A 27,305-nucleotide genomic window follows, 5' to 3' on the forward strand; every position below is an offset into this window, starting at 1 on the left:
GAGGAGAACCGGCCTGTTTACACCATAAAACCAGAAGATGATGATGATGATGGAATGTGCTTTTCTTACTTTAGCTATCTGGGGTCCCCATCTCGTGGTGGTGCGGACTTGCAAGATGCTGAGCTGGGAGATGGAGTTTAAACGCTGGTGCCCCGGACTGAAGATCCTGCTTTATCTCGGAAACAAGAAGGAGCGCAAGTTTAAGAGAACGGTAGGTATTTCACGTGTTCCTTAGCAGAACTGTTGCAGATTGAGTCATATGTCACAAAGAATTTGGTCATGTCACTTGCCTTTGTCACACAAGGTATTGTGTGTCTGTGGTTCAATCCTTCCTGACGCTTGTTCACAAAGACGTTTGTTCACTAAGTCACAATAAACACGATCAAACTGAAGGACATGAACATCTTGCTGTTGTTTATGTGCGCCAGTGACGACTGTGATGGTGCATGTATACATTGGCCATCGTGAGTCCCTTAAAATGGCATGTTCGGTAAGTGTTGTCAGATGGCCAGTGACCTACTCCCTGGCTCTGACCACACTTGTCTTGGTGTTGACTGCTCTTCTGTCCCTCTAATTGTGGCTCTGCCATCGTGTCCGCAGTGGTGGTCGGAGCCCAACAGCTTCCACGTGTGCGTGACCTCTTATAAGCTGCTGCTGAAGGACCAGAGGGAGTTTCTGAAAAGGAGGTGGAAGCACCTGGTCCTGGATGAGGTGCAGCTCATTAAGAACATGACGGAGAAGCACTGGGACACCATCTTTTCCCTTAAGAGGTGGGTGGAGCAGGAGCCTCTCATTCAACCAAGCTTCTGCTCACTGATAGCAAGGCTGTACAAGACCCAGTGCACACCTACTGATAAAAGATGTAATGCAGGGATCATCAATTTATGGACTTTGAGGGCTGAGAGTTACTGGTTTTCCACCCTCCCTTTACCTGGGAGTCAGTTGTGAAGATGGTCTGGCCAATCAGTAGCACTAATTGTTCAGGGCAAGATTTGATGATCCCTGGTGTAATGGCACCATTCTTTTTTTTGTGGTTTGTAGACATTGCTGAAAGGGTGAAGCCTTAAACCAAATTTCAGTTTGAGAATGCCCTGGACTAACAATGCGTTCAACCCTTTTCCAGTCAACAGAGGCTCCTTCTGATCAACACTCCACTGCAGAACACACTGAAAGAGCTGTGGACCATGATCCACTTCCTGCTCCCCGGCATCACACGGCCATACCTGGACTTCCCCGTCAAGGCCGGCACTGACCAGAACCAGGACTACTGCCACAAGCTGGTCATCCGCCTGCACAGGGTGGGTCAAGCTTCTTTTGCGTCAAGCTCTCTCACCTAGATGTGCTAGCTCGTTCCCTCTTTCAGGGAGGTGTACTAACCTGTTCTCTCCCACGTGGTGTCTAATTCATTTTCATATCAGCTCTTATTTTCTTCTTTCAGAAGTGTGAAAAGGGAGTGGATGTCTTTTATGTTGTCCATAATGGAAGTATGTGAACTGTTCATAATGAATGTCATGGTGTTGCATTGTATGACAGAGAAGAGCCAGGCTTGTTCTTGCCACTTATGATATTACCTCATCAGTTCATGGTACTTGTGTCCAGTGGCTCTTCGAATACAAAGTTTCATGGTTTCATTGAAATGTATAGATTTGCCTTTTGCTCAACACTTGAGCAACTTTCACATTCACTGACATCTGCTCTTTCCCACCCCCCTGATGTGCATGTTATTTACTGGAAGTGTGAATTATGCGGGAGCGTGGATTGTGCTCTATCAGATTGTGGGACGTGCGCAAGAGTAGTTTCATGTACCTCTGAAAGTGTGGGGAAGAGGCTGTTGTCAGGCCTGTGACTCCTCTCCTTCCCGCTCTCGGACACAGATGATCCAGCCCTTCATCCTGAGGCGCTCCAAGCGGGACGTGGAAAAGCAGCTCCCCAAGAAGTACGAGCACATCCTCAAGTGCCGCCTGTCCAACCGGCAGAAGAACCTGTACGAGGACGTCATGACCCAGCCAGGGTGAGCATTCAGAGTTTCTGATCTTAGTCCTGCTCCCACTGATTCTCCCTGACTGCGGGTGTCTTCTGCTGCCATTGAGTGTCCATTACATTACATTACAAAGCATTTAGCAGATGCTCTTATCCAGAGCGACGTACAACGATGTGCTGAGCGAACACCGGAACAAGTGTGAAGGGGGCCCTAGAGGACAGTACGGTTCCGATTCCTAGCGTGACCATACAGATACAATCGGAACCCTTGAAGAATACATCAACTTAAACTAGCATACCACGGTTGGCAGCTAGAATACCCCGAGTACAACAATACAATATCTAATACTCTGCCTCTCTTCCACCAGTGCTCAAGAAGCCCTGAAGACAGGCCACTTTGTGAGCGTGCTGCAGGTTCTGATGCAGCTGCAGCGGATCTGTAACCACCCGGAGCTGGTCCAGGCCCGAGAGACCCAGAGCACGTACGTGTGCCAGGCCCTGGAGTACAACACTGCTTCCCTGGTCCTTGGTGCCCTCCAGCGGGATCCGTGGAAGGTAAGCATCTGAGCACCTCCCCCCTAGGTTTTTCCACTTCAGTAGGAAGGTTGAGTCAAAAGGGGGTTGAAATTGCGATTCTGCATTTTATGTTTTATTTTTCTAGCGTGACCACCCATGCATTTTGATGAAACCTGACAAAGCCGAAATGTCTTTAGCATTAAGTCGTGTTATCAATTTTTCAAAGTCACAGTCGGCAGGCCCACAGGGCTGTCCTCATTTGTAATCTCTTAACTCAGCTTGTTGTGCCTGAATTTTAATGGCGTGTTCACTGTTCAGTGGAATGTGCCTTTCCTTTCATTTAAAATGTCAATATTTTTCCATTTCAAGTTTCTTTCTTGTGCGTTTACTTCACTTTTGCTGTCAACTGGAATCCATACTCGGCTATCGTGCGTTATTCCAGCATCCGTACACAAATCGATAATCCTTTCTTGTCCGCTTCCTCAGTGATGATGAACGTGCAGGAATCCACTGCTTAGTTATGGAAGACACCTTTCACACTGCACCTCTCAGGCCTCCATTACAGGAAATAGGACATTTTGTGTAATTGCTTTTTGCTGGAGCCTTTTTAGCTTGGCATTTTAGCACCATCCTGAGATTTTTTTCTTCTGATCATTGAGCTCAAGAGGGCCTAAACTTAAAAATGCCTTTTCCCAGTAATTGGTTTTCTCATACATTTTTCAAGGCAGGTAGAATTTGTGCAGAAAAGGAAAATGTAGCAGTGCCTTTAGGGTAAGGAGCACTGTAAGACTCGCCTGTCTACCAGTAAAGCCACATAGGCATGTTGATTGGAAAAAATAAATGCATTCGGCAGGCATGAAGTTGTGTACCATCAGTACTTTTACCATACACATGCAGCGTAGTTGATGGCTGTTAATATGCTTTTATAACCATTAGCATGTAATTTAGGTGTCCCTGAATAAATATCAACATTAATAAATGACTAGGATAAGAATTATAGGGTGCAGATTTTTGTTTTATAACTGTTCCGTTTTTCATGTAGCCTATTTGTTGTGTGGCAACCAGTGTAAAGCAAAATACTAATGTGAAAAGGTGCCCTATCTTGTTCTCCTTTTCAGTTTCTTTCCTTGACAGAGAGTTGACATAAAATTTTCCATGTGATCTCTTCACCAGACGGTGGACCTGTCCATATTCGACCTGATCAGTAACGAGAGCACGCTGACGCGCTACGAGACTGAGGAAGCCGTGCCCAAACTGAAAATGTCCAGGCAGCTGATGGAGGAGATCTCTGTCGCCCCTGACCCACCAGCCAGGCCAAAGCCATGCAAGATCAAACCCATGAGGTCTGCACACCCACCACCTCCTCCTCCTGCTCGGCTGCTGTCCTCCATCTTATGAGTCATTACAAATGTCCTTTGTGAAGCTCTTAATCACAACCCCGCCTGGGCCACATTCAGCCCCGACAAAATGTAGCGAAACGTTTATTTAAACCGAAACGGTGGCACGCTGAACATCCTGTTGCAAACCGTGGGTGGACTGACTGACAGTACGGTTTGGTCCAATGGCTTCTGAGAAGGTGTTCACCAGCCTTTAAAGCATACGCCTACACCATTATTGATTTGTCTGGGGGCTACACCCCCAGACACCAAGCGGGAGCAAACCTACCTCCAAGCGCTGTAAAACACTGCATGCCGTTGGGAGAAAATATATTGTAACACAGAAACTGTAGCTAAACGTTTTCAGATTGAACATGCCCCTGGATCAAATGCGTATTTGTTTCAGATTCAAATACTTTTCTGTGCCTGGTATAATTGAGCCAACCAAGAAGACCAGATGGATGTTTTTGCCCCTTTTTCTTTCTTTATTTATTTTTTATTTTTATTTTTTATATAACACATGTTAACATATGTTCCAATATACCACACTAGCTCAGTAAAGTGTATAAAGAATCCAATTGTCTCAGGTCTAGTCACACCCTTGTTGTAAATGATGTTCTATGTATGCGGTTGTTTAACTGCACATATAAACAATACATATTTATGAGGCAAAGCTGCGTTGTCAGCTAAATTGTGTTGATGTATGCAGGTACTGTGTGTGTGTGTGTGTGTGAGCATCATGGCGTGTGTGTGTGTGTGTGCGTGTGCGTGTGCGTGTGCGCGTGAGCATCATGGCGTGTGTGTGTGTGTGAGCATCATGGCGTGTGTGTGTGTGTGAGCATCATGGCGTGTGTGCGTGTGCGTGCTCGTGTGTATGTGCATAAGCTTGATTGTCACTGTGTTTTGGGAATGGCAGGTTGTTCCAGCCAGTGCAGTATGGCACTAAGCCGGAGGGCCGAACCGTGTCGATGTCCGGCACCCTGGCCCAGCGCACCCCCACACCCACCACAGCCTCCACCACCACCGCCACGGTGTCCCAGCCCGCACAGGCCCGCGGCAAGTCTCCTGTCATGACGACCACGACTGCCAGCACAGCGCAGGGTAAGGGCGCTTCCCCAAGAGCTCGCATGCTGGTTGCGAGGGACATGTTTTTGCGAATGCGCTCACTGTTTTGCTTTAACACTGCCAGTGAGCTGTGCTGTGCTCCCTGAGAAATTCCACCCCCCTCCTGTCCCCACTAATACATAATTCCTCATAATGAGAGTTAAGTATTCTGCCTTGGAGCAGAGGAAAACTGAAGGAGTGAAGCTCTTGTTACTGCAGCATGGGTCATGTACTCCTGTTTGAACTTGACCGCAGCCAAAGTCCAGTTAAATGGCATCGCTCTTGCACGTCAGTTAAAATGTGTGTGGTCTTCAATAATGCCGATGCCTTGTAGTTTTCGCTAAATGTCTGCTGTCTCATTTTCTGTATTGATGGCTGTATTTTTTTTCCACAGTAAACACTGTGCATTTTATATCACTCCATGCTTGTCTCCATTAAGTAACGCATTGATTTTTGAGGACTTCACTGCTAAACTGCTTTTCAAGAGCAAACTGTTTTCTTTATAGGAATGTACAACCGCTCCTGATTCTGTGTGATATGTTTTAGTAAATTTCCTGTCACAAATCCCTTTTTCGTTGCAGACAGTCCGCTTGTGTTGGTCTCCTTTTCACTTTATTTTTCAGAATATGCACTTTTCATTGTTAAAATTGTTTCTTTTGACAGAATATGTGCCTGATTTTTATTTCTTTTTATTTATTTCTGCTCTGTCTGTAGAACTTTAATACTTTTTATCTGTTTGGCAGTGGCACCATAAGGAGGGTATTTGTCTTTCTTCCAGTTTTTCTTATGACCGGATATGACAACTGCTTTAGTTTTCCTGTGGATTGGGCTGGAGGGAATTACAGAACGTCTTGCCCGCCACGGCGCGCAATGTTAACCGAATGTAACCAGACAAATGAAACTAAACCCAACCCAGTTACAGCTTTAGGACACAAAGGGTGGATACCCTGGCAAAAACCTAACCACAAGACACCCCCCCCCCCAACCCCCCTTGTCCTCCGCAGTGGCTGGGATGGCCTTACAGAAGGCCCAGACCGCCTCTCCAGCCAGCGGCACCGCCTGCACCCCGTCTGGGCTGGGGGGCCCTGCGGGTGGGGCCACGCCCCGGCTCGCCCTGCCCGCGGCCGCACAGGTCCCCCGGCCCCCCCAGGGCCCTGCCCACGCCGTGCAGCCCAGCCTGCTGCCTCAGAGGCTGGTGCTAACCCCCCAGGCCCAGGCACGCTTGCCTAGTAAGTGGCCTCCCCTCCTCACCACCCACTTCTGGCACAAACCGCCACCGAAACGCCGGGGAAAGCTGGGCTTTCTCTGGGACGCTGCTGGGGTGGGTCTGGTCTGGGTTTATTTCCTACCGAGTTTTAACAGAGTTCCCCCATTCTTCACATTTATGGACAGGATTATGGTCCTGACAAGGCATGGAAATTGGTTGTGTCCCACTCTGTGAAAAGTCGTAAAATATAGCCATTTCACTGTTTCTGAATCTCTGTTCTTTTGAAAGGTTGTGCAATGAGCCAGTGGAATCTTGTTAACACACTGGTATGATGTAATTTCCTGGCAATGCCAATTTAATGCATTGACTTGGCTTACATACCAAGCCCAAAGTCTTGTAGACTGGGATTTGCTGAATACAAAATATTTTTCATTTTGTGTCTTAAAAATATGTAGCAGCTTACAAAATATTTCCTATTTGAGTGGGAACCTTGTGCTATTCATGTACTTTCTCATATTAGTTATACATTGAAATTAATTTCCCTGGCAGAAATGCCTTCTTTCAGAAAGGCTGATCAAAGCCTTTGGGAACTTACTTGTGCTCAAATGCACAATGGTCTTTAAAGGGACCAAAAGCCCAAAGGGATTCAGACCTGAAGTCCAAATAGACCAGACCACTTCAGCAGTGCCCTGCCGAGAGCCCGGCGTCCTCTACCCTCTCTCCTCTGAATTCTGCATGTGTCCGGTCTGTCCACAGATTCCAGGTCTACTGTTAACCTTTTTTCATTTCCGTTGTGTAAATTTACTCACGTTTCTTTTCTCCCGTAAGGATGCTAATCCTCAAGCCTTTTTCCTCCTGAATCAGCCCAGCCGTCTGGCTGCAGGATCAAATCCAAACGTTTTGTTAATGCCTCTTCTTCCCCACCTCTCCCTCACACCCACTTGTCTTGTGGTCTCTTTCCTCCCATTTTGTTGGTTATGTTTGAACATAGAGGTGTGTTCACTGCCCAGCACGTGGATGTCACCCCCTCCCCCACTATATGAAATACAGGGAAAGGAATCCTTTTCAAAAGCAAAATGTCACATGACTCCGATCTGCCGGTGTAGTCAATTTTGAGAACCTGAATTGCCCTGACTGCAGTGCGAACAATGCATTGCAAATCTGGTTTCCCTAACTTTTTTTTACAAGGCCAGTGTGTAAGCATGCAGAAGGTGTATTGTTGACAACGCAATTGAGTGCTCTTCAGTGCGTTAACTGAACATCTGTTTATTGCAGGGTTCTGCCTCACCTGAAGTGTTTTTTTTTTTCTTTTCATTTTTTTCTTTTTTCCTATTCCTCTCAGGGGTGGGTAGAGTATAGGTAGTGATACTGTTCTCCTCTTGCGGAGGGCGTCTTGCCTCCTGTATAACCCACCCTCTGACTCTGCATGCCTGGCTGCTCTCTCACCCCCTCCACTAACTCAAACACAGGTCGGTCTGTGTGTGTCTGTGTGTGTCTGTGTGTGTCTGTGTGTGTGCGCGTGCGTGTGTCCCTGCCACGTGCCCCCGTGTGATCGGCGCGCCGTGTGTGTCTCCCCCACTGAAGGTGGAGACGTGGTGAAGATCACCCAGCTGGCCTCCATCGCAGGCAGCCAGAACCGCATCTCCCAGCCCGAGACCCCCGTCACGCTGCAGTTCCAGGGCAACAAGTTCACCCTGTCCCCCAGCCAGCTGCGCCAGCTCACTACCGGCCAGCCCTTGCAGCTCCAAGGTACACTCGGTAATGTACCCCCAGACCCACCACACCCTCTCCGCTCTCCTGCCTCCTCACTCAAAACCACACAGCCAGTATGTTCTAGCCCAGCCCTACCCAACTTCATGTCCTACGGGCCGCAGTGTCTGTAGGCATTTGCGTCGGCCGTGCACTACACCACTGGATGTCACTAATGAGCTCATTAACTGAACCAAGCTGTGAAATAATAAGTGAAATCATGTGGTTTATCACACGGTAGGAGTAAATGCCTGCAGACACTGCGGCCTGCAGGATGTAGAGTTGAATAGTTCTCACCCATTATTTAATAAAGACTTCTTATGAATTTTTTGACCCAGAGACAGACTGCCTTGGACTTTTCCCTTCGTGCTGCACTTTTTGAGTTAATTTAATTCTTACACGTGTTCTTTGTCAAGGATTACTGTTTTATGGTACCACAAATGGGCTTCATAGTTGTTATTTCATTATCACTGAGCTGCTGCCCCGGTCGTAATGCACGCAGTGGCGCGTGGTGGAATGGCGCGTTTCCTTGTTATAAGTAGCTGTTTAATTGTGTGTCTGTGTGTCCCGTGCTGCGTCGTGCACACGGTACAGGCAACATCCTGCAGATAGTGTCGGCCCCCGGGCAGCAGATCCTCCGGCCCCAGAGCTCCATGGTGATGCAGACGGTGTCTCCCCAGGCCCTGCCTGTGCCCAATGCAGCGGCCACGCCCGGCGCCCTGCCCCCGGCCACCTCCTCCGCCCCGCAAGGTGAGTCACCTGCAGGTCCACCGCCGAAGCACGCTTTGTGGAAGCTTAAAGGTCCGTGTTGTGGATAACCACATTTCCCTTGCTGTGTGGATTGTTGTAGGTGCTGTACAAAACACTGTGAAAGTATCAAACTCCATATGAAGAAAATGTGCATTTAAACATCACGTTTGTGATTTTGACGTCACAACTATATGCTCATTTGCATATGTCTGCCTTCAGCTCGGCCCACTGGAAGAAATCCTAGGGCTTGGCACAGACGATGTTTGCGTTATTGTTGAGCTAGCAGCCAATCACAAGATTCATTGTTCTTAATTAGCCTAAAAGATACAGTCACTGAAACAGCCTGTTCTTGGTAAAGCCCATGAGAGGTGCTGGAGAATGGACATGTAAAATTGGATAGATATTGAACCTTTAATGCCGCAATTCATGCCATTTCATGCAGCTGAAAAGTTTTCATGTCAAACGATGTATTCTTCTGTGTTTGAAAGTGATGGGATATTATGTCGGGAGAAATGACTGTTCCTCCACTGCTGTTCAGTTTCATGTTTTCATGTGTACCTCTCCGTAAGAGTGGGTGAAATGAGCACCTTTTCTCCGTACTCTAGGGCCTCAGTGTTTTGACTGCTCTGATATTGGCGAGCAGATTAACTGACCCCAGCTGAAGTGCTGGCTTTCTGCTTGGCAGTCCTCTTACCATCGATATCTGTTCCCTGCTGTAGTCTCTCATTGAGACAATCCATTAAAGTGAAACGCTAACTCCAATCATTTGATGAAATAAAAATAAATAAAATGAATGGTACAAGGTGTTTATTGACAAATGGGGAAATGTGTGCTCGTTTGTCTATTTGCTTGCCTGCTTTAAGTGGTGCATACTCTGTCAGTGACCAGCTGGCTGTTTTAAAACTGGTTTTCCTCTAAAATATTCTCCCTTCTTCATCAAGCTCCCGGGGTGGTAGCTAAAGCCACGGTCACAACAGCGGTCTCTGGGGACCACGGGACCAATGCCAAGCCCTCACCCGCTCCTGCCATCACCCCACAGGTGCTGCGATGCCTCTGACTTTCCTAAAACATAACTGCCACTGACTTTTTCCACTGACTATGCTAAGCCGGTCTCTCCAGAATGCAATGAGAAGTACCGGTTATATGGATTTGGTGTCATAGCTCTTTATAATGCACTGGTAGTTGTGTCTGATAGATGAAAATGAAAAGCCTATTTTCTTTTTACCTGCATTTTTTTTTAGACTACTATATCCATATTGCATCTTTCAGTGGCGTGAAGAAACTGATTCTTGCCCTTTGAGGCTGTTCAGTGTATTCTGATGTAATCTGAATAGCCTCTGTGTGCGTGTGCACGTGCATATATATATATGAGTCAGGGCTCCTCTGTGTATTTTGATATAGTCTGAATATCCTGTGCGTGTGTGCGTGTGTGCGTGTGTGCGTGTGTGCGTGCGTGTGTGCGTGCGTGCGTGCGTGCGTGCGTGCGTGCGTGCGTGCGTGCGTGCGTGCGTGCGTGCGTCAAGGCTGCTGTGTGTATTCTGCTACAGTCTGAATCTGCTCTGTGTGTGTGTAGGAGTCAGGGCTGCTGTGTGTATTGTGCTATAGTCTGAATCTTCTGTGTGTGTGTGTGTGTGTGTGTGTGTGTGTATGCGTGAGGGCTGCTGTGTGTATTCTGCTACAGTCTGAATTTGCTCTCTGTGTGTATGTGTGAGGCCTGCTGTGTGTATTGTGCTATAGTCTGAATCTTCTCGTGTGTCTATGCGTGAGGGCTGCTGTGTGTATTGTGCTATAGTCTGAATCTTCTCTCTGTGTGTGTATGCGTGAGGGCTGCTGTGTGTATTGTGCTATAGTCTGAATCTGCTCTCTGTGTGCGTATGTTTGTGTATGCGTGAGGCCTGCTGTGTGTATTGTGCTACAGTCTGAATCTGCTCTCTGCGTGTGTATGCGTGAGGCCTGCTGTGTGTATTGTGCTACAGTCTGAATCTGCTCTCTGCGTGTGTATGCGTGAGGGCTGCTGTGTGTATTGTGCTACAGTCTGAATCTGCTCTCTGCGTGTGTATGCGTGAGGGCTGCTGTGTGTATTGTGCTACAGTCTGAATCTGCTCTCTGCGTGCAGGAGTCGTCTGAGGAGCGGACCCGCCTCATTAAGGAGCGCCTCAATCGGCTCTTTACGGCCAACGAGCGGCGCTGCGCGCGCGGGGTGCTGTACGGGGCGGACCTGCTGCAGGCCTGCGGCGTCTCCGAGGGCGACCGGCCGGCCCTCCCCTCCTCGGCCCGGGGGGTCCGCGGGTGGAGGTGGGTGGGGAGGGACAGCTGCCTCAGGGCCCAGCGAGCATGCGTCTCCTCTGCCACCGCCCTGCGCACAGGCCTGACCTCCGCCCAGCAACAGCAGGAGGCCCGGGAGCAGCTGGCTAAGAGGTAACGGGCACCACCGCCCCCTTTTCTGCAGTGCTGCTGGGTTACACTAATTTACATTAGTCATTGGGCAGAAGCTCTAATCCAGAGTGATGTACAATAAAGTGCAAATCATAACCAGTGCACTGGAAACCCTAGAGGGAACTACAGTTACAATTTCATCTGTGATCACACAGATTAAAAACTGGAACCCTTGCAGAATAATCAGATAAACCAACCTAGTAGCAATACAACAGTGACCAGTACCAAGCAATACTAAACTGACCAAACTGACCAAGCGGCAATACCACAGGGTTGTCTGTCTGAACAAAACGTCTCAAAAGAAGCCAGGCTGCCGCCTTAGTCGATAAATACTAACCCTTCTTTATCCCCTGTGTAAATAAAAGATAACAAGTCTCTGGTTTCCATGGTAACACGGCCGTCTCACGCCATTCCAGGTTCTCCTGCATAGTTCCGGCTGCGGTGGCCCCTCCTCCTCAGCTGTACGTGGCCAATCCCGCCCCTCGGTTCAGTCTGGAGCTGAAGGCGTTTAAACTGCGACTCCAGCAGGCCTCCGCCCCCCACAGCTCAGAGATCCGCCTCCTGGCCTCCAGTCGTCTGCTCCAGTTCCCCGACCTGCAGCTGCTGGAGATGGACTCAGGTGAGACGGGCCGGCCTCTGGTGCGGGGAGTGTGTGCATGTGTGGGGGAGTGTAAAATGTTTTTGTGTCTGTATGTGTACCTGTGTGTAAAATGTGTGTGCATGTGCGTGTGTAAAATGTTTTTCCGTGTGTATGTATCTGTGTGTGTAAAATGTTGTGTGTGTTTTCAGGTAAGCTGGAGGCCCTGGCCGTGCTGCTACATAAGCTGCACTCGGAGAGCCGGCGCGTGCTCATCTTCACCCAGATGGTCCGCATGCTGGACATCCTGGAGATGTTCCTGGACCACCACCAGCTCACCTACGTGAGAGTGGACGAGAGCCTGCCCTTAGAGGAGCGACAGGTACCGCCACTGCAGCCACCTGCACTCAACTCTCTGCTTTTCCCCTCTGACACTCAACACTCTGCTTTTCCCCTCTGACACTCAACACTCTGCTTTTCCCCTCTAACACCCAACACTCCACCCTCCCCCTCTAACACCCAACACTCCACTCTCCCCATCTAACACCCAACACTCCACTCTCCCCATCTAACACCCAACACTCCACTCTCCCCATCTAACACCCAACACTCCACTCTCCCCATCTGACACCCAACACTCCACTCTCCCCATCTGACACCCAACACTCCACTCTCCCCATCTGACACCCAACACTCCACTCTCCCCATCTAACACCCAACACTCCACTCTCCCCGTCTAACACCCAACACTACACTCTCCCCGTCTAACACCCAACACTCCACTCTCCCCCTCTAACACCCAACACTCCACTCTCCCCCTCTAACACCCAACACTCCACTCTCCCCCTCTAACACCAGTACCTTCTGACGCAGTGAAGTGCTCTGGCTAAGGGGGTAGAGTATCAGGCTCTCTTCCCTCCTCAGTGGATGCTTGTGTTCCACTTGGGGCCTGAAGAGAAGCCGACAGGCTTTTAATCTGTGTTCTTCCTGTCCCAGCGGGGGTTTCCTCCAGCTACTCCAGTTTCCCAATATCAGTCAAGTAATCAGTGTCTTTTTACTTGTACTGTCCATTAATAAATTCAGAACCATCAATGTATTTAGTTGTGAATACTGGCTTTTCCGCTGGTACTTTTTGTCTTAAGCCTCATTTTATCTGGCATTAAAAAGGTCTTAAAGTCTTAAAATGAACTTGAAACTAAATGAACCCTGTCTTTTTGCCACCTGTTTGCCGAAACATTTTTTTTGAAGCTCAAAAGGCAATTTTAACCTCAATGTTTGTGTTTCCTCCTTTGTTTCCTCATTGCTGACGTCCTACAGACTGAGCAATGTGGAAGGCACTCGGTTTGTACAAGGATGAATATGAAGCATAGCAAGCGTAGCGCTGTCACTGGTACTAAAGAAAGGGATACAGTGGTGTATAGTATCATAGTCTTGTTGATGGTTGATGCATGTCCTCTCTTGCATTAGGAGCAGATGAAGAGCTTCAACAGGAACAGGCAGGTGTTCTGCTCCATCCTCACCAACCGCTGCGGTTCTGCTGTGGGACACGTCTTCGACGCCGACACCATCGTCTTCTACGACACCGACCTCAACCCCAGCATGGACGCCCGCACGCAGGAGTGGTGCGACAAAATCGGGCGCTCCAAGGACATCCACATCTACAGGTAACGCCACGCACGACGGCGCTTTGGTGTTTCGGTTAAAACTGTTGAAGAATGTAAGAAATAACGAAGGTTATTTCCTCCCAGATGGGTCCAGATTGGGTCTCCCATTGGATTTAAATCCTTTAATATCGCATTTTGTGGGTACGCACTGCTGTGCTGACTCCAGACTGTGGGTGCGTCCCAAAACTCAAATTTATATCTCGTCTCCTCTCCCCATACTTCCAGAAAGAGGAAGGGGGATACTGTTTTTCGAGTATTGGGGACCCTGCAGCTGGTTAGTTGGATGCGTGCAGCCTGGCGGGGTCTGATGCACTGGCCGTGCGGTCTACCCGCGCAGTAACTGTGCAGCTCTGCTGGCGGGTTGCAGAATAAAGGCCTGCGGATAACTTGGAAAGGCCCTTAATTAATAGGGCTAGTCTGAAATCACAGGAATTGTCTGAAGTTAAGATGGCGCTTTCCAGATTGGGAAGATTAATGGGGAATAAACGATGGAGTGATGCTCCTGCTCTTTGACTTAGGCTGGAGAGTGGAAACTCCATTGAGGAGAAACTGCTGAAGAACGGAACCAAGGATCTGATACGAGAGGTGGCCGCTCAGGGCACTGACTACACCCTGGCTTTCCTGACACAGGTACGCTAGCACTCACCCACCCAGTCACACCGCTAAATCACGTCTCACCATCAAATACCTCTCCCTGCACAGCATCCATTTTGAGGTGTTAAAACTGTGCCAGACCTGGGACAGATATGTGATTGTTTTGGATTCAAATATTTTTCTATGCCTATTTTTCTGAGCTAGAATCAGAGCTTACGAAATACTTCTAAACAGTGCAAACCCCGCCTTCTGGTCCTGGTTGGCTCACTTGTGCCAGGCAAGACCAATCGAGCATTGAAAAGTATTTTAATTCCAAACAGTGACGCATTTCACCCTGGTTTGCTACTGGGATCGGAAGGCAGGTTCTCCTCCCTCCAGGGCCAGTTTGTATTCTGGCTGTTTTGTATGCTGGCATTGGCAGGGGGATGCGGGCTCAGTGCTCTCTCCTCTGGCTTTCCTCTGTACTGCTGCCTGTGGGGCTTGTGAGACAGCCTGCAGCACTGTGCAATCCTAACAGTCCTGAATTCACTGACAGATGGATTTTAATTAATAAAGCAATCGAATGCAATTAGGTTTTTTGGTTCGACGTTCACCCTCAATTGCTCCGACCATCAGACCTGTAAACGATTAGAGCTTACACGCGTTTTTATGGGAGCCCAGTCCCTGTCTGACCGCGGCTCGTGTGCTTCCAGCGGACCATCCAGGACCTGTTTGAGGTGGAGTCGGGTTCGGGGGAGAAGGTGGAGGAGTTTGTGGTCCTGCACCAGGAACCCTCTCCCTCCGAGACCATCTCCCCCCGAGTGGCCCGTCCGTACATCCAGGCCCTCAACAGCATCAGCCAGGATGCCCCCCAGGAGGAAGAGGCGGGACACCCGGCGGACAAGGAGGACCTGGGCGTGGAGCCGGAGGTCAAAGGTCAAGTGGAGACATCCCAAATGGAGGAGCTGGCAGCTGTGATGGAGCAGGTAGCATTATGTCACATTGAGGCCTTGCAGATTGGATTTTTACATGCAGTCTGTTCAGACAGCTCAATATTTTACTGAAGTGATTTGGGTTTGGTGCCTTGTTAAAGGGTGCACTGGCAGCTCTCAAGCTGGGAAGAACGCTCAGCCTTACAAGATTTTGCCGCTCAGCCTAGACACGGCATAAATGCACGATGCCCCCAGCATACTAATGCTGCATGATCTTTCATATTTTTCCCTTTCATAACCAGTTGACTCCTATTGAGAAATACGCCTTGCAGTACCTGGAGTATCTCCACGTGAGTGAGGATGAAGAAAAGGCCGCACTGGTAAGCTATGCGCCCAACCTCTTGTGTAGGACGCCATTTTGTTTATGTAGTTGACATGAGGTGCCTGAGATAACAGATGAAAAGACATTGGTGGAAAAATCACGTGGGGTATCTGAAGGCTTCAAGATCTATGGAAAGCCACAAGGGTTTAATTTGTAGCGATATTTGAGAACAGCCTGCCTGAGAGCTGAGTAACTTGGGGAATTGTCTGACTTTATTAGCGATTCTCTTGCAGTGTTGAGCGCGGGTGAAACTAACCACTAAAGCACATTTGGGACTTATTTGTGTTCTGTAGGAGAGACTGGACTGTGCAAAGAGATGTTGGGAGATTCAGCATCTGCAGAAGCTCAAGGCAGAGGAGGAAGAGCGGCTGATTCTGGAGGAAGAGGAAGACCTCTTCACGTACACCAGAGAAGACGCTTATAACATGGTAACATCTCTCCTTCACACCGCTTACTAACAGTTGTGCTTTTGTACATAGGGTCAAGAAAAAAGTATTGAAAGACTGCCCTTGTTTTTCACATTTTTCAGGAGTATGTCTTTGATGGTGAAGATGGCCAAACCGAAATCATGCCGGTGGGTGATTGCTCCCTTTCTCCTCCCCCAAGCCCCCCTCTTTTAAATGCGTGTCCCTCTATGTGTTTTAGCATGCTCCTGACCTCTCTCTGGAACACAGGTGTGGACCCCACCCACACCCCCGCAGGACGACAACGACATTTACATCGACTCGGTCATCTGCCTGATGTACGACACGGTGCCCATGCCAGAGTCCAAGCTCCCTCCCGTCTACGTTCGCAAGGAACAGAAAAGGCTGAAAATGGATCCGTCTGGTACGGCTGAGGCTCCAGTGCCTTCCTGTGCATTTATAATGACTAGGAGGGTATTAAGGATGCGCATGCCTGCCCCAATTTTATCAGTGATCACTCCCTATTTTTATATTATTTTAATACCATCTATTTGGAAGCCACTGTAAATTTTTGTAGACCAGCTGTTGCAAATTGATGATTGGGACTTGCTGTTGGGAGTTTGTTAGGCGTTTATTGGTCAGGGCTGTAATTATTATTGGCGCTCTGAGCTGCTTGCAGTTGCGGGTGCTTAGGTGTGTAATGGCTCTGTCACTGTTGTGTGTCTGTGTGCGTGTGTGTGCGCGTGTGTCTGTGCGCGTGTGTCTGTGCGCGTGTGTCTGTGCGCGTGTGTCTGTGCGCGTGTGTCTGCGCGCGTGTGTCTGCGCGCGTGTGTCTGCGCGCGTGTGTCTGCGCGCGTGTGTCTGCGCGCGTGTGTCTGCGCGCGTGTGTCTGCGCGCGTGTGTCTGCGCGCGTGTGTCTGCGCGCGTGTGTCTGCGCGCGTGTGTCTGCGCGCGTGTCTGTGCGCGCGTGTCTGTGCGCGCGTGTCTGTGCGCGCGTGTCTGTGCGCGCGTGTCTGTGCGCGTGTGTCTGTGCGCGTGTGTCTGTGCGCGTGTGTCTGTGCGCGTGTGTCTGTGCGCGTGTGTCTGTGCGTGCCTGTGCGTGCCTGTGCGTGCCTGTGCGTGCCTGTGCGTGCCTGTGTGTGCCTGTGTGTGCCTGTGTGTGTGTGCATGCTCACACAGCAGCAGGCAGGAAGAAGAAGAAGGGGCACGGGGAGACGGTGATCCCCCCTCGCTCGCTCTTCGACAAGGCCAGCATGCTGAAGGTGCGGCGTGACGGAAAGGACCAGAAGAAGAACATCTCCCTGAAGCAGCAGGCGCCCTTCGCCAAGCCGCTGCCCTCGCTGGTCAAACCCGCCATGGAAGCCGGGCAGGACAACCCGGAGTGGCTCATCAGCGAGGACTGGGCCCTGCTGCAGGTGGGCGTCTGGCCACCTTCTCCAGCATGTTATAATAATTATAAGCTGCATCGCTGAGAATCGTCCCTAATTCCACCTCCTTTACCCCCCACAGGCGGTGAAACAGCTGCTGGAGCTCCCCCTGAACCTCACCATTGTGTCCCCGGCCCACACCCCCAACTGGGACCTGGTCAGCGACGTGGTCAACTCCTGCAGCCGCATCTACCGCTCGCCCAAGCAGTGCCGCAACCGCTACGAGAACGTCATCATCCCGCGGGAGGAGGGCAAGGTGAGCGTGTGGAGGGGCAGGGGCCATGGCAGAGCTCCTCTACTCTTTCCTAGTCTTTCTCCATCACTGAAGGAAATGCATACTTTTTTCAGTTCCATTGCATTACATCACAGGCATTTAGCACAACACGGCTTCTTTCTTTTTCTTATTTTTTTTTTAAAACTTGGTTTGAACTTTGAAATTGAAGTTTCAATTTATACAGCTGCATATATGCTGAAGCAATTTAAGTTTAAGTACCTTACTCAAGAGTACGACGGCATTGTCCTGTTTCTTTAACATTACACTGCACTGCCTTGAGTTTCCCTTGGCATATTGTTTCCATTTGATTTATTTATTCCTTTTTTTGATCCTCATTTCTCTTTCTGTTACAGTTGGTGTATGAAGCGAACCCGAAGAAGAAAACCAAAAGCATTTACAAGGTGTGTCACGCTGTCCCTTCAGTCTGTTACGCTTGTCAGAGATTATCCAGAAGTCTCTAAGTCATTTCCACTGTGGTTGATGCTGTTCTCCCTCTATTGCCTCACCCTACCCTATCTACATCCCCTGAGTTCTCATTTCACACGTGTCCTTTCTGTCACAGTCCAAAAACAGCCGACCTCTACGCACCTGCCAGATCTACACCCAGGACGACAACTCCACCCACATCCAGCTCTACAACAGTCGCTTCGAGCTGATGAAGATCATCGCCAGCAAGAGGAGTCCTCCCATCAAGCCACTGTGAGCGCAGAGGAGCCGTCTCTCATGATGCATTCACCTTGTGCCCACTAGGGGCAGCAGCAGCTCTTCCATTCTAATAACTCCATCGGTCACCGGGGAATGGCATATCGTTACAAATGCGTTTCATGAAGTGTTGTTTTGTGATCTTGTTGCCAGGTTGGGTATGAATCCTTTCCAGAAGAATCCCAAACATGCTTCTGTCCTGGCGGAAAGGTAAGCTCAGTTCCTACATCTGGATGTGATTTGTCAAGCTTATCTTTGGTCCTGATTTTTGGGCATTGGGAGGCATGGCTTTTATCTGAACCCTTATCTCTTTTCTTGCAGCGGGATCAGCTACGACAAGCCCCTCCCTCCCATCCAGGTGGCCTCCCAGCGCGCAGAGAGAATCGCCAAAGAGAAAAAGGCACGTTCAGACGCACTGCTCGCCGGTTGTGTTTTGGCTAGCCGCGCGGCTCGGTGGCCAGGCTAGCGGAGGGGTGTTTAACCGGAATGTTCCCCCCAGGCGCAGGCAGAGCAGCAGAGGGCTCAGCAGCTGGCCGCGCAGCAGCAGCAGCCCGGGACCCCCCAGGCCCAGCCCACCACCCCCCAGCAGCCGCCCCAGACCCCCTCCGCCGGGCAGGCCCAGCCCCCGGGAGTGCCCCAGGCGCAGGCCGTCACTGGGGCCGCAGCTGTACCCAACCCCACCGTCCTGGTGAGACGCTCCGCCTTTCCAGCAACGCTTTATTTTACAGCCCGTTCATTACCTAGTACACTGCTACGCGTGTTATTATTAGTCAACTACTTTCAGTGGTAGGTACCATACATTCTACAGCCTGTTTCATAGTACTTTCCTCTGATATCAAAATAGGTTAGAAGCATTTCCCCAATAAGAACTGGGTAATTAACAGGCTGTTACCGCCTTCTCACTTTCACTTCTAACCGTCTTATCAGTTTGGAGCTCAAAGCCCCACATTACGCCAGTGGCAGTGTTGTAAGAATGTGTCTGAAGGAAGCGCACTCAGTTAATTTCCTTGTGACACCTGTCTCCCTCAGGCGGGCGCCATTAAGACCGCCGCGGCCGGGACCAGCATACAGACAAGTAGGTGACGCTCATGGGAGGCTCATGGGATACCCTCAGGGTTAGGAGAGGGGATGGGTGGTGACTCACTCCACTCTGCTCTTCTCCGCAGCCGCGGTGGGCGGGAACGTTATCGTCAACACAGTGGCAGGTGTCCCTCCCAGCCCCTTCCAAGCCAACAAGCGCCTGGCCTCGCCTGTCATCCCCGGAGCCCTGACGGTGAGACACACTCTCTCGACGCACACTTGCACACTCATGGACCCATGCTCACGCATACACGTAGAATCAGGCGCACACCAGACCTGGGTCAAACATGTAATGGCTCTGGATTCAGATACTCGTCTATGCTTTACTGAGCTTGTCTGCTCAGTAAACTTAGGAAATGCACTCAAAAAGTGCAAACCCCGCCTTCTGTTCCTCTCAGTTGGCTCAATTGCACCAGGCTAGATTAGTCAAGCACAGGAAAGTATGTGAATCTAAAACTATTCAATATTTGACCCAGATCTGGTACATGCACCCTCACACGCTTGCTCATGCACACACACACACACACACACACACACACACACACACACACACAGACACACACACACACACATGCGCACCCCCACAAACACACTTGGATCTTTTCTTTGGGCTTCATACTGATTTTCCAAACCTGTGATGATATTGATTTGAAGATTCACAAAGCTTAACCAAGAAAGACTCATCACAGGCTGAACATTTGAATTGGTATTTGAGCTTTGATGAAGGGTAAAAATCCATACAAACACGCTTCTTGCAGAACTCCCGAATCGTTAAGGTTTAATTGAATCCTGCAGCAGCACGGTTAAAGCTTCAGCCTCTTCAGTTAGTCATTAAAATGAAGTCCAGTTATTTCAGCTTAACTTTGCTTTTCCAGGACGGCTGCGCTTAGCCATTTTAGCGGCAGCCTCCTAAATGTCTTGCCCCCCCTCATGACAGACCGCGGGCGCGACCGGGACACAGGTGGTGCACGCCCAGCAGAGGACCGTGTCCGCTGCAGCCGCCCCCGCCGAGGTGGTCGCTATAGCGACGGGCCAGGGCGTGAGGGCGGTCACCCCGGCGACGGCCTCGACGGTGGTGTCCACCAGCCTGACCCCAGTGCAGACGCCAACCCGCTCCCTGGTCACACAGGTCACAGCAGGTACGCCGCGCGCCCGCCTTTTTCTCATCACCCTCTTACCCGGGGTGACCATGGAGAGGCCTGTTTCTACAAACTTTCTCACTAATAGATATAACAAACTTTACTTGAGATTATGTATGTGGTGAAGGTCGTTCCATCTCTTTTGTGTGTCTTTTAGAGAGCTGGTATTCTTCGATTCAGGGCTGAGATCGAAGCTTCCATTTAAAAAATGTTCCCCTCATGAAATGTTGAGTGCAGTTGAGGCGGATTATTTATATGTTGTGCATTCAGGGAAAAAAGGGCTGTGTTTGTGTGTCCTCACTGAAGTCTCCTCCAGTAGCCCACCCACTCCTTGAAGGAGCATTTAGCCAATTGGAATGTCCTCCAAGATGGCCGACCTCAATCGGTCCCGCAAGCACTGAGGAGACGCGGATGGATAAAATTAGCAGTTGGAATAAGAACCGTATGTTACTACTTGCCTGGTGGTCTCAAATCATGTTCCTCGACGTCCTCAAACTGCTGCTTTTCCACCCTCCCTTTACGTGGGTGTTGGGTGTGAAGACCGTTTGGCCAATCATTAGCACTAATTGTTCAGCTAATTACCTGGGAGAAAAGACCAGGATTTGGATTTGAGGTCCAGATTTGATGATTGCTGCTGTAAATCTTCAGTTGAATTCAATGTTTTTCAGCCCTGTTTTCAGCCCTGTTTTCAGCCCTGTTTTCAGCCCCGTTTTCCCTGTTGTACATGGCTGTTTCTGCGTGGTGGCAGCGGTGTGAACGTGAGCGTATCTGTCTCTCCGCAGCCACAGGGATGCAGCTGTCCCAGGGGAAGCCGCTCACGCAGGCCCACCTCCAGATGCTCCGGCAGCAGCAGCTGCAGCAGACGGCCCCCCCTCAGATCAAAGCCGTGGGCAAACCCCAGCAGGTAGGCCCCCCCCGCGGAGCAAAGATCACAGCCTCTACAGAGGCGGGGGTAGCCTCTCCTCTACGCATGTAAAAATCCCAGTTCAAAGGGAATTTCTGGCCATGAAACACCATTGCTGCTTGTGGAAGTAAAATGGAAGTTTGACTTGCCGGCTTGTTTTGCATCTCCATGGGCCCGGGGATGAATGCGAGTGTGAACAAGTTTGGGTTACCGGTGTTGTACGTGAGCTCCGGGCGTTCAGCACTGTCGTGGGAGCCGGTGGATGGTTAAGCGCCAGCGTCTGCGCGGTCAGCAGGGTGTGTCCCCTCTGTTCCAGGAGCTGCTGAAGCTACACAAGCAGAAGCTGCAGTTGCAGCAGCAGCAGGTGGCGGCGGCCGTGGCCGCGCAGCAGGGCCAGCCGGGGGCAGCGCAGAGCCAGCCCCAGCAGCAGGGCGCCCAGGGGCAGCCCGCCCAGACAGCCCAGCCCAGCCCCCAGCTCACCGCCGTCTCAGCCCCCCGCACCGGAGCCGTGTTAGCCAGCACCGCCGTGGCTAACCTGCAGGTGGCCCGGCTGGTGAGTCTGCCCGTGTGTCATGTTCCTAAAGTTACCGCAGTCAGTGTTTTTTTGCGATTCGTGAAGTTATAGTAGCTATGTACATTTGTTACGTTCGCAAAGTAACTTTAACTATTTAGTAACATTGACAGATAATACATTTTTTATGTAAAAGTAAATTCATATTGTTAGTGAAGTAAATATTAGCAAACTTGTCATGTTTTTAAAGTTACTGTAAGTAAATGAGTCGAAAGTAGTAGTATAAAGTACAAGTTATTTGTAATGCTTCTGAAGTGTTTGTCCGTAATTAGTAAAGTTGAATGAATGAAATTGATAATGTTAGTAAGGTAAGTATAAGTAACCGGTAGTGATGAATGACTGACGGGCCTGGTCTCTCCCCCCCTCCAGACGCGAGTCCCAGCCCAGGGGCAGATGCAGGCTCAGGCTGCTCCCACAGCTCAGGTCACGCTCACCAAGCCCCCGGTGGTGTCTGTGCCTGCCGTGGTCTCCTCTGCGGGGGTCACCACCCTGCCCGTCACTGTGGCAGGCATCAGCGTGGCCATCGGGCAGGCGCAGAAAGCAGGTGGGTCCCTTCCGCCCGCCCGCCTGCCCATTCGTTCGTTTGTGCGTTCGTTTGTGCGGGCCTGACCATCTCTCTCTCCCTCTCTCCCTCTCTCCCTCTCTCTCTCTCTCCCCCTCTCTCTCCCTCTCTCCCTCCCGCAGGTGGCCAGGTGGTGACGCACTCCTTCCCGCAGATGCAGGTGCAGCAGCTGCTGCAGATGAAGAAGCAGCAGGCGGCTGTGCAGGCGGCTGCAGCTGCGCAGCAGAAAGCTGTGCAGCCGCAGCCGGGGGGCGCTAGCGTGCAGCAGAAGGTGTGGCTCTCTCTCTCTCCCTCTCTCTCTCTCTCTCTCTCTCTCTCCCTCTCTCTCTCTCTCTCATCTGTGCCCTCCAGGGCCCCAGCCCTGTGCAGGAGAGCCACATCTGCTGTGGTATTACTGTGTAAGGCTTCTCAAGCCACTGTGATTTGGTGCCTACTGTTCAATGCTTTTTTCCAACTTTTCTCCTCAAAAGTATTGCCATTACTGGTAATATCTAGTTCCTTCCCTAAACTGCAAGCAATTTACAGCAGGTTTGTCCAGTCTTATCCAGAACCGGCCAATGTGGGTCATTTACAGGTTTTTGTTTTTGCCCCAAGACACCTCATTCTACTTCTCAAGGTCTTGATTGAAGACCACAATCGGCTGATTAGTTGGAACGAGTGTCATATATTGCTGGCCTAAAACAAAATTCTGCACACACCCCGGCCCTTTTCAGATGCGATTAGGCACCCCTGGTTTAGTTGTCTTCTGTGCCCCCAAATATTGTTTAATATGTCACTGAGCACTTTTATTACTTATTTATGCAATTATCTAATCAGCCAATCGTGTGGCAGCAGTGCAATGCATAAAATCATGCTACGGGTCAGGAGTTAATGTTCACATCAACCAAAAAATGTTATCAGTGATTTTGACTGTGGCATGATTATTGGTGCAAGACTGGTTTGAGTATTTGTGTAACTACTGATCTTTTCATGCACAACAGTCTTGAGAGTTTGCTGGGAATGGTGTTAAAAACAAAAAACATCCAGTGAGCAGCAGTTCTGTAGGCAAAAACTTGGTAATGAGAGCGAGTGGCCAGACTGGTCAAAGCTGACAGGAAGGTGACAGTAATGCAAATAACCCCACATTACAACAGTGGTATGCCGAAGAGCATCTCTGAACACAGTGATACGCTGGAAAATAAGTGAAATGTGTTGACCGATATGGCCAGTATTGAGTTTAGAGGGGCTTGTGTGTGTCTGGGTTTGGTGAGTCGTGTTTTGTGAGCCAGCCCCCATACCCACTCTGTCTCTTTCCTCATTGGCCTCCAGCTGGCCACTCAGCAGGTGACTGTGCAGACACCCCAGCCCGCCCAGCAACAGAAGGTGACCTACGCCACCACCACGCAGCTCCAGCCCGGCATCAAAACCCAGTTCTTCACCACCTCCATCGCCCAGGCCCAGAAGCCCGCGGGCGCCCAGCAGATCCAGGTAACCCGCCCGTAACACGGGAGACCGCCGCGGAACCACCACGCCGAGACAAAGCCAGATATCGGGAGGCTGAATGTGTTCTCATTTTTAATATTGAGTGTCGTTCCAAAATTATCCTGTAGGTTACGAAGCTCCCCACTGTGGCCAATATCCAGCAGATAGTGTCTGCACCCCAGCAGGTAAGACTGCGCCCAGCAAGGATTCTCCAGGACTTTTGGAGAAAAATCCCCAAATCTTCAGAAAAGCGCCTTGCTTTGCCCCCTCTATCTCGACATTCTGCATCACTTGACCTCTGGCTTTGTTTGCTTTGAAGGGACCGGGGGGGGGAGTGTCGTGTCTTTATTGCCTGTGGGGATCAGCTGGAAAGCGTTTAAACCTCCAGAAGCCCTGGTGAAGACTCCCTCTCTGCTCCTCCTCCCTCAGATCCAGGCGCAGCCGCAGACGGTGTCTCTGTCTCAGACGGTCCCCACGGCGCAGCAGCAGGTGCAGGTGATCCCGGCCGCCACGGCCCAGGTGGTGCAGCAGAAGCTGATGCAGCAGCAGGTGGTGACGGCGGCCCCCTCTCCCCAGATGCAGACCCCGCCGCCCCACAGCCCGGCTCAGCAGGCCCCGCCCGCGTCCGCCGACTCCCCCGCTCAGCAGCAGGCCAAGACGCAGGCCCGCTCCGGGGCCGCCATGCACGTCAAGACCCCCGCCAAGGCCAGCGGAGGGAGCGGGGCCAGCAGCTAGGGCCCGAGCAGCGGCGTGGCCCCTGTAACGGAGCCGCTAGATACAGAGAACGTCTCTTTCCGTCTCTTTCGGTCTATCTCGGTCTATCTCGGTCTCTCTCTCTCTCCATCGGTCTCTCTCTCCATCTGTCTTTCTGTCTCTCACACCGCCTCTCTCTCTCTGTCTCTCACACTCGTACGCTCACTCGCACACACACATCAAATGCGAGAAACGGACCCTTTCTTTCCAGTGTGCAGTTAGGCCGTTACACTGTTCAGGTGTAGAAATGCACCCTTAAGTGTAGCCCCAGAATGTTTTACCGGTGTCAACAGGGAGGGTTGAGTGTGAGGTGCCCTCTGTGGGGGAGGGCAAGAGTGAGGTGCATCTTCCACACCATCACGATTTTCTCCCTCCCTCCCTCCCTCCCTCCCACCTGGGAGTCCACCATGCTCCGATCAGCAATTCAGCATTAATGACCACGTCTTGCTTTCTTTCCAATAAGATAATCTTGTTGCAAAGGCATAATATAAAAATGTGCAGCTTGCAGGTCCATGGGTAATCTTAGTTGCGGATTGCCTGCCTTGCGGGTAGGGTAAAATATGGAATTAGGTAAGGGTGTGAGAATAAAAGTGTCATGTGTTTATTACTCCCCCACCCCACTCACACACACTCTTTTCTAGCCCAGGCTCCATCTTGACTTTTTGTTCAGACTTTAATTTTGTATAATTTTTTTATTTTTATACTCGTCACAGTGGTTCATTGTCCCTTTTGTTTACTTAATCATGGTCCGCTATGATACATCTTGCTGCCGCAGCAATAGGGAAATGCATTGACAGCTCTCATAGAACAGCATAGGTAAAGGTAGTTGAGGAAGGTACATAGCCTGACTCATCTCATCTCACTAGTCGGTAATTGACAACATGCTGAAGCACACACAAATTCAATTGGTGAGCAGCTACTAAATGCTCTCGCGTCCTGGTTTATCAAAAACTCTGGCTGTCTCTTGCTGGTTTGTCTAATGCAAAGAATGAAAGTGACTTTGAACAGATGAACAATAGTAACAGACAATGTACTTTTATACTGTGATACCACTGTATTGAATTTATGAAAATAATAATCTTCACCTTTCTGAAGTGGGCTACCCATCGATTACAATCCATAAATGAAAAAAATTGTGGAAGATGACTTTTTTTTCTAACAGAACTTCAGTTCTAAAATGATGCATTTTGTTATCAATTATGGTTACTGGTGTATTTTGTACGTTATGAATATGCTGTAAAAAAAAAAAAAAAAAAAAAAGTAGTGAGGTCTAGTGTTCAGTTTCTCGTCGTGTATTTTATTGCTGTATTGAAATACATGTAAATAACCTATTGAAAAAGACATTTGTATTTGTAAAGTAGTCGTGTTCATTCTTTTTCCAATCTAATTGTAATAAAGTGTTTGTTTTTATACACGGTGTGACGTGCTGTTTCCTGCAGTCATAAATCATTTTTATTGAGGTATTGAAACTAGTTTTTAAACTAATCTCACTCCATTGAACTGCTTTTTTTTCTATGGAATTCAGATAGATTGGGGATCTTTGGGAGTGTAATAATGCACACGGCTGCACAGGTTGAACTTGGAAAGCAGTGTTTGAGTGTTTAATTCGTGTGGAGGATAAAGAATGTATGTGCTTTGGGGAAATGTGCTGAGATGAAATGGCACACAAGCACTGTTTGATTATATCGGTGGAAGAGGGCTGTTCGCTTGTACTACTGCCCCCCCCTCTTTCCATGCCAACAAACACTTCCAACAGAAAGCCTACTTCAGTAAGCAGTCTTTTCCACTATATTAAACCGTCATATATAAACCACCGCCTTAATGCCCATGCAACAATTCATTTTACTGACTCTAATTAGTTGGGTTCTTCATGGTGACTTCAGATTTTGTCGAGCAAAAGATGACATCATGAACTTTTCTTTTAACAAAAGCTTTTTTCCCCTGTGAAGATGAATAGATTAGGTTTCATACATGGTGGCACAGTCCAATAGTAGCATGCACACACTTATTTAGCCCTAAATCCACTTTCCTCCCAATGGTATTACTGTGGGAAGCTTTTCTTTTTTTGACATACCTTTACGACTTCTTGTCTTTCAAATTATAGCAGTAATTTTAGCAGTATTTCTCTAATGCTGTGGTTTACTGAATGACTTTTAATAGGATTAATGCTTTTAGCAATTTCCAATAAAAAGAAATGTGAACTAATGACTCCAAAAAATTTTGTGCAAACCAAAACTTTTTCCGGCCATGTCTCTAAAGGGTAAGTTGTGGACAGAAAATGTGTTCTAATTTAAATGGCTTTCGCTGTAGAACTTTGAGAGTACTGGATGGACTGCACTTTGAGGTATTTTGCTGTGGCTAAGGACGTCTGCCAAATACCATTAATGTAATGTGATACTGGGGGACTTGGCTTTTTGAGGGGGAAAACGGAAGTCCAGCGTAGAGAAGGGACTCTACTTAATGCATCTTAAGTAATGTTGTTTACCAGTAACCTTTGCCAAGGTGTGTCAATCAAAGCATTCGGAGTGATGACGACAATGGCTTTGCATGTGGCAAGGCAATGTATTTGTATTTTTAATGATTGCTCCAATCATTGTGAACACTGGAGTTTGAAATGGCTGATTACCGAAAATTACAATCATCAAATATTATTCATACCACTAAAATGATTTTACCTTGAAAAATACAATCAATATAGAACCACCATTTACGATGATTCAGTCTCTGCGGTGGTTTGGGTGATTTCAACTGTGTGGCCCGAATAATATGTTGGTGTTTTCAG

The 27,305-nt window shown here is 49.4% G+C and overlaps 1 protein-coding gene and 1 non-coding gene across 3 annotated transcripts in view; both read left to right on the plus strand.

Annotated features, from left to right (window-relative positions):
- Positions 1–25,933, plus strand: part of ep400 (E1A binding protein p400) — a 37,092-nt gene extending 11,159 nt beyond the window's left edge. Inside the window, exons 16-53 of one of the 2 annotated variants that reach the window (XM_061259795.1) lie at positions 75–211; positions 601–770; positions 1,124–1,298; positions 1,875–2,011; positions 2,349–2,535; positions 3,670–3,839; positions 4,789–4,973; positions 5,981–6,205; positions 7,768–7,941; positions 8,527–8,682; positions 9,624–9,721; positions 10,799–11,100; positions 11,535–11,737; positions 11,908–12,077; positions 13,163–13,359; positions 13,878–13,989; positions 14,646–14,918; positions 15,167–15,244; positions 15,540–15,674; positions 15,776–15,820; positions 15,921–16,074; positions 16,830–17,065; positions 17,160–17,333; positions 17,705–17,752; positions 17,914–18,050; positions 18,207–18,263; positions 18,375–18,453; positions 18,553–18,741; positions 19,083–19,128; positions 19,220–19,326; positions 20,071–20,272; positions 21,055–21,176; positions 21,493–21,729; positions 22,117–22,291; positions 22,432–22,580; positions 23,618–23,776; positions 23,899–23,955; positions 24,200–25,933. In XM_061259795.1, coding sequence (XP_061115779.1) covers positions 75–211; positions 601–770; positions 1,124–1,298; positions 1,875–2,011; positions 2,349–2,535; positions 3,670–3,839; positions 4,789–4,973; positions 5,981–6,205; positions 7,768–7,941; positions 8,527–8,682; positions 9,624–9,721; positions 10,799–11,100; positions 11,535–11,737; positions 11,908–12,077; positions 13,163–13,359; positions 13,878–13,989; positions 14,646–14,918; positions 15,167–15,244; positions 15,540–15,674; positions 15,776–15,820; positions 15,921–16,074; positions 16,830–17,065; positions 17,160–17,333; positions 17,705–17,752; positions 17,914–18,050; positions 18,207–18,263; positions 18,375–18,453; positions 18,553–18,741; positions 19,083–19,128; positions 19,220–19,326; positions 20,071–20,272; positions 21,055–21,176; positions 21,493–21,729; positions 22,117–22,291; positions 22,432–22,580; positions 23,618–23,776; positions 23,899–23,955; positions 24,200–24,505 — 5,963 coding nt within the window. In that variant the 3' untranslated portion in view covers positions 24,506–25,933. The remainder of the gene's footprint in view (positions 1–74; positions 212–600; positions 771–1,123; positions 1,299–1,874; positions 2,012–2,348; positions 2,536–3,669; positions 3,840–4,788; positions 4,974–5,980; positions 6,206–7,767; positions 7,942–8,526; positions 8,683–9,623; positions 9,722–10,798; positions 11,101–11,534; positions 11,738–11,907; positions 12,078–13,162; positions 13,360–13,877; positions 13,990–14,645; positions 14,919–15,166; positions 15,245–15,539; positions 15,675–15,775; positions 15,821–15,920; positions 16,075–16,829; positions 17,066–17,159; positions 17,334–17,704; positions 17,753–17,913; positions 18,051–18,206; positions 18,264–18,374; positions 18,454–18,552; positions 18,742–19,082; positions 19,129–19,219; positions 19,327–20,070; positions 20,273–21,054; positions 21,177–21,492; positions 21,730–22,116; positions 22,292–22,431; positions 22,581–23,617; positions 23,777–23,898; positions 23,956–24,199) is intronic. The other variant, XM_061259797.1, reaches the window with a different exon arrangement.
- Positions 12,536–12,663, plus strand: LOC133141359 (small nucleolar RNA SNORA49). The gene has a single exon (XR_009710083.1). It is a non-coding gene; the product is annotated as a small nucleolar RNA SNORA49 (small nucleolar RNA).
- Positions 25,934–27,305: the final 1,372 nt, after the last annotated feature.

Source organism: Conger conger, chromosome 11 (assembly GCF_963514075.1).
Source record: "Conger conger chromosome 11, fConCon1.1, whole genome shotgun sequence".
NCBI classification, from domain to species: Eukaryota; Metazoa; Chordata; class Actinopteri; order Anguilliformes; family Congridae; genus Conger; species Conger conger.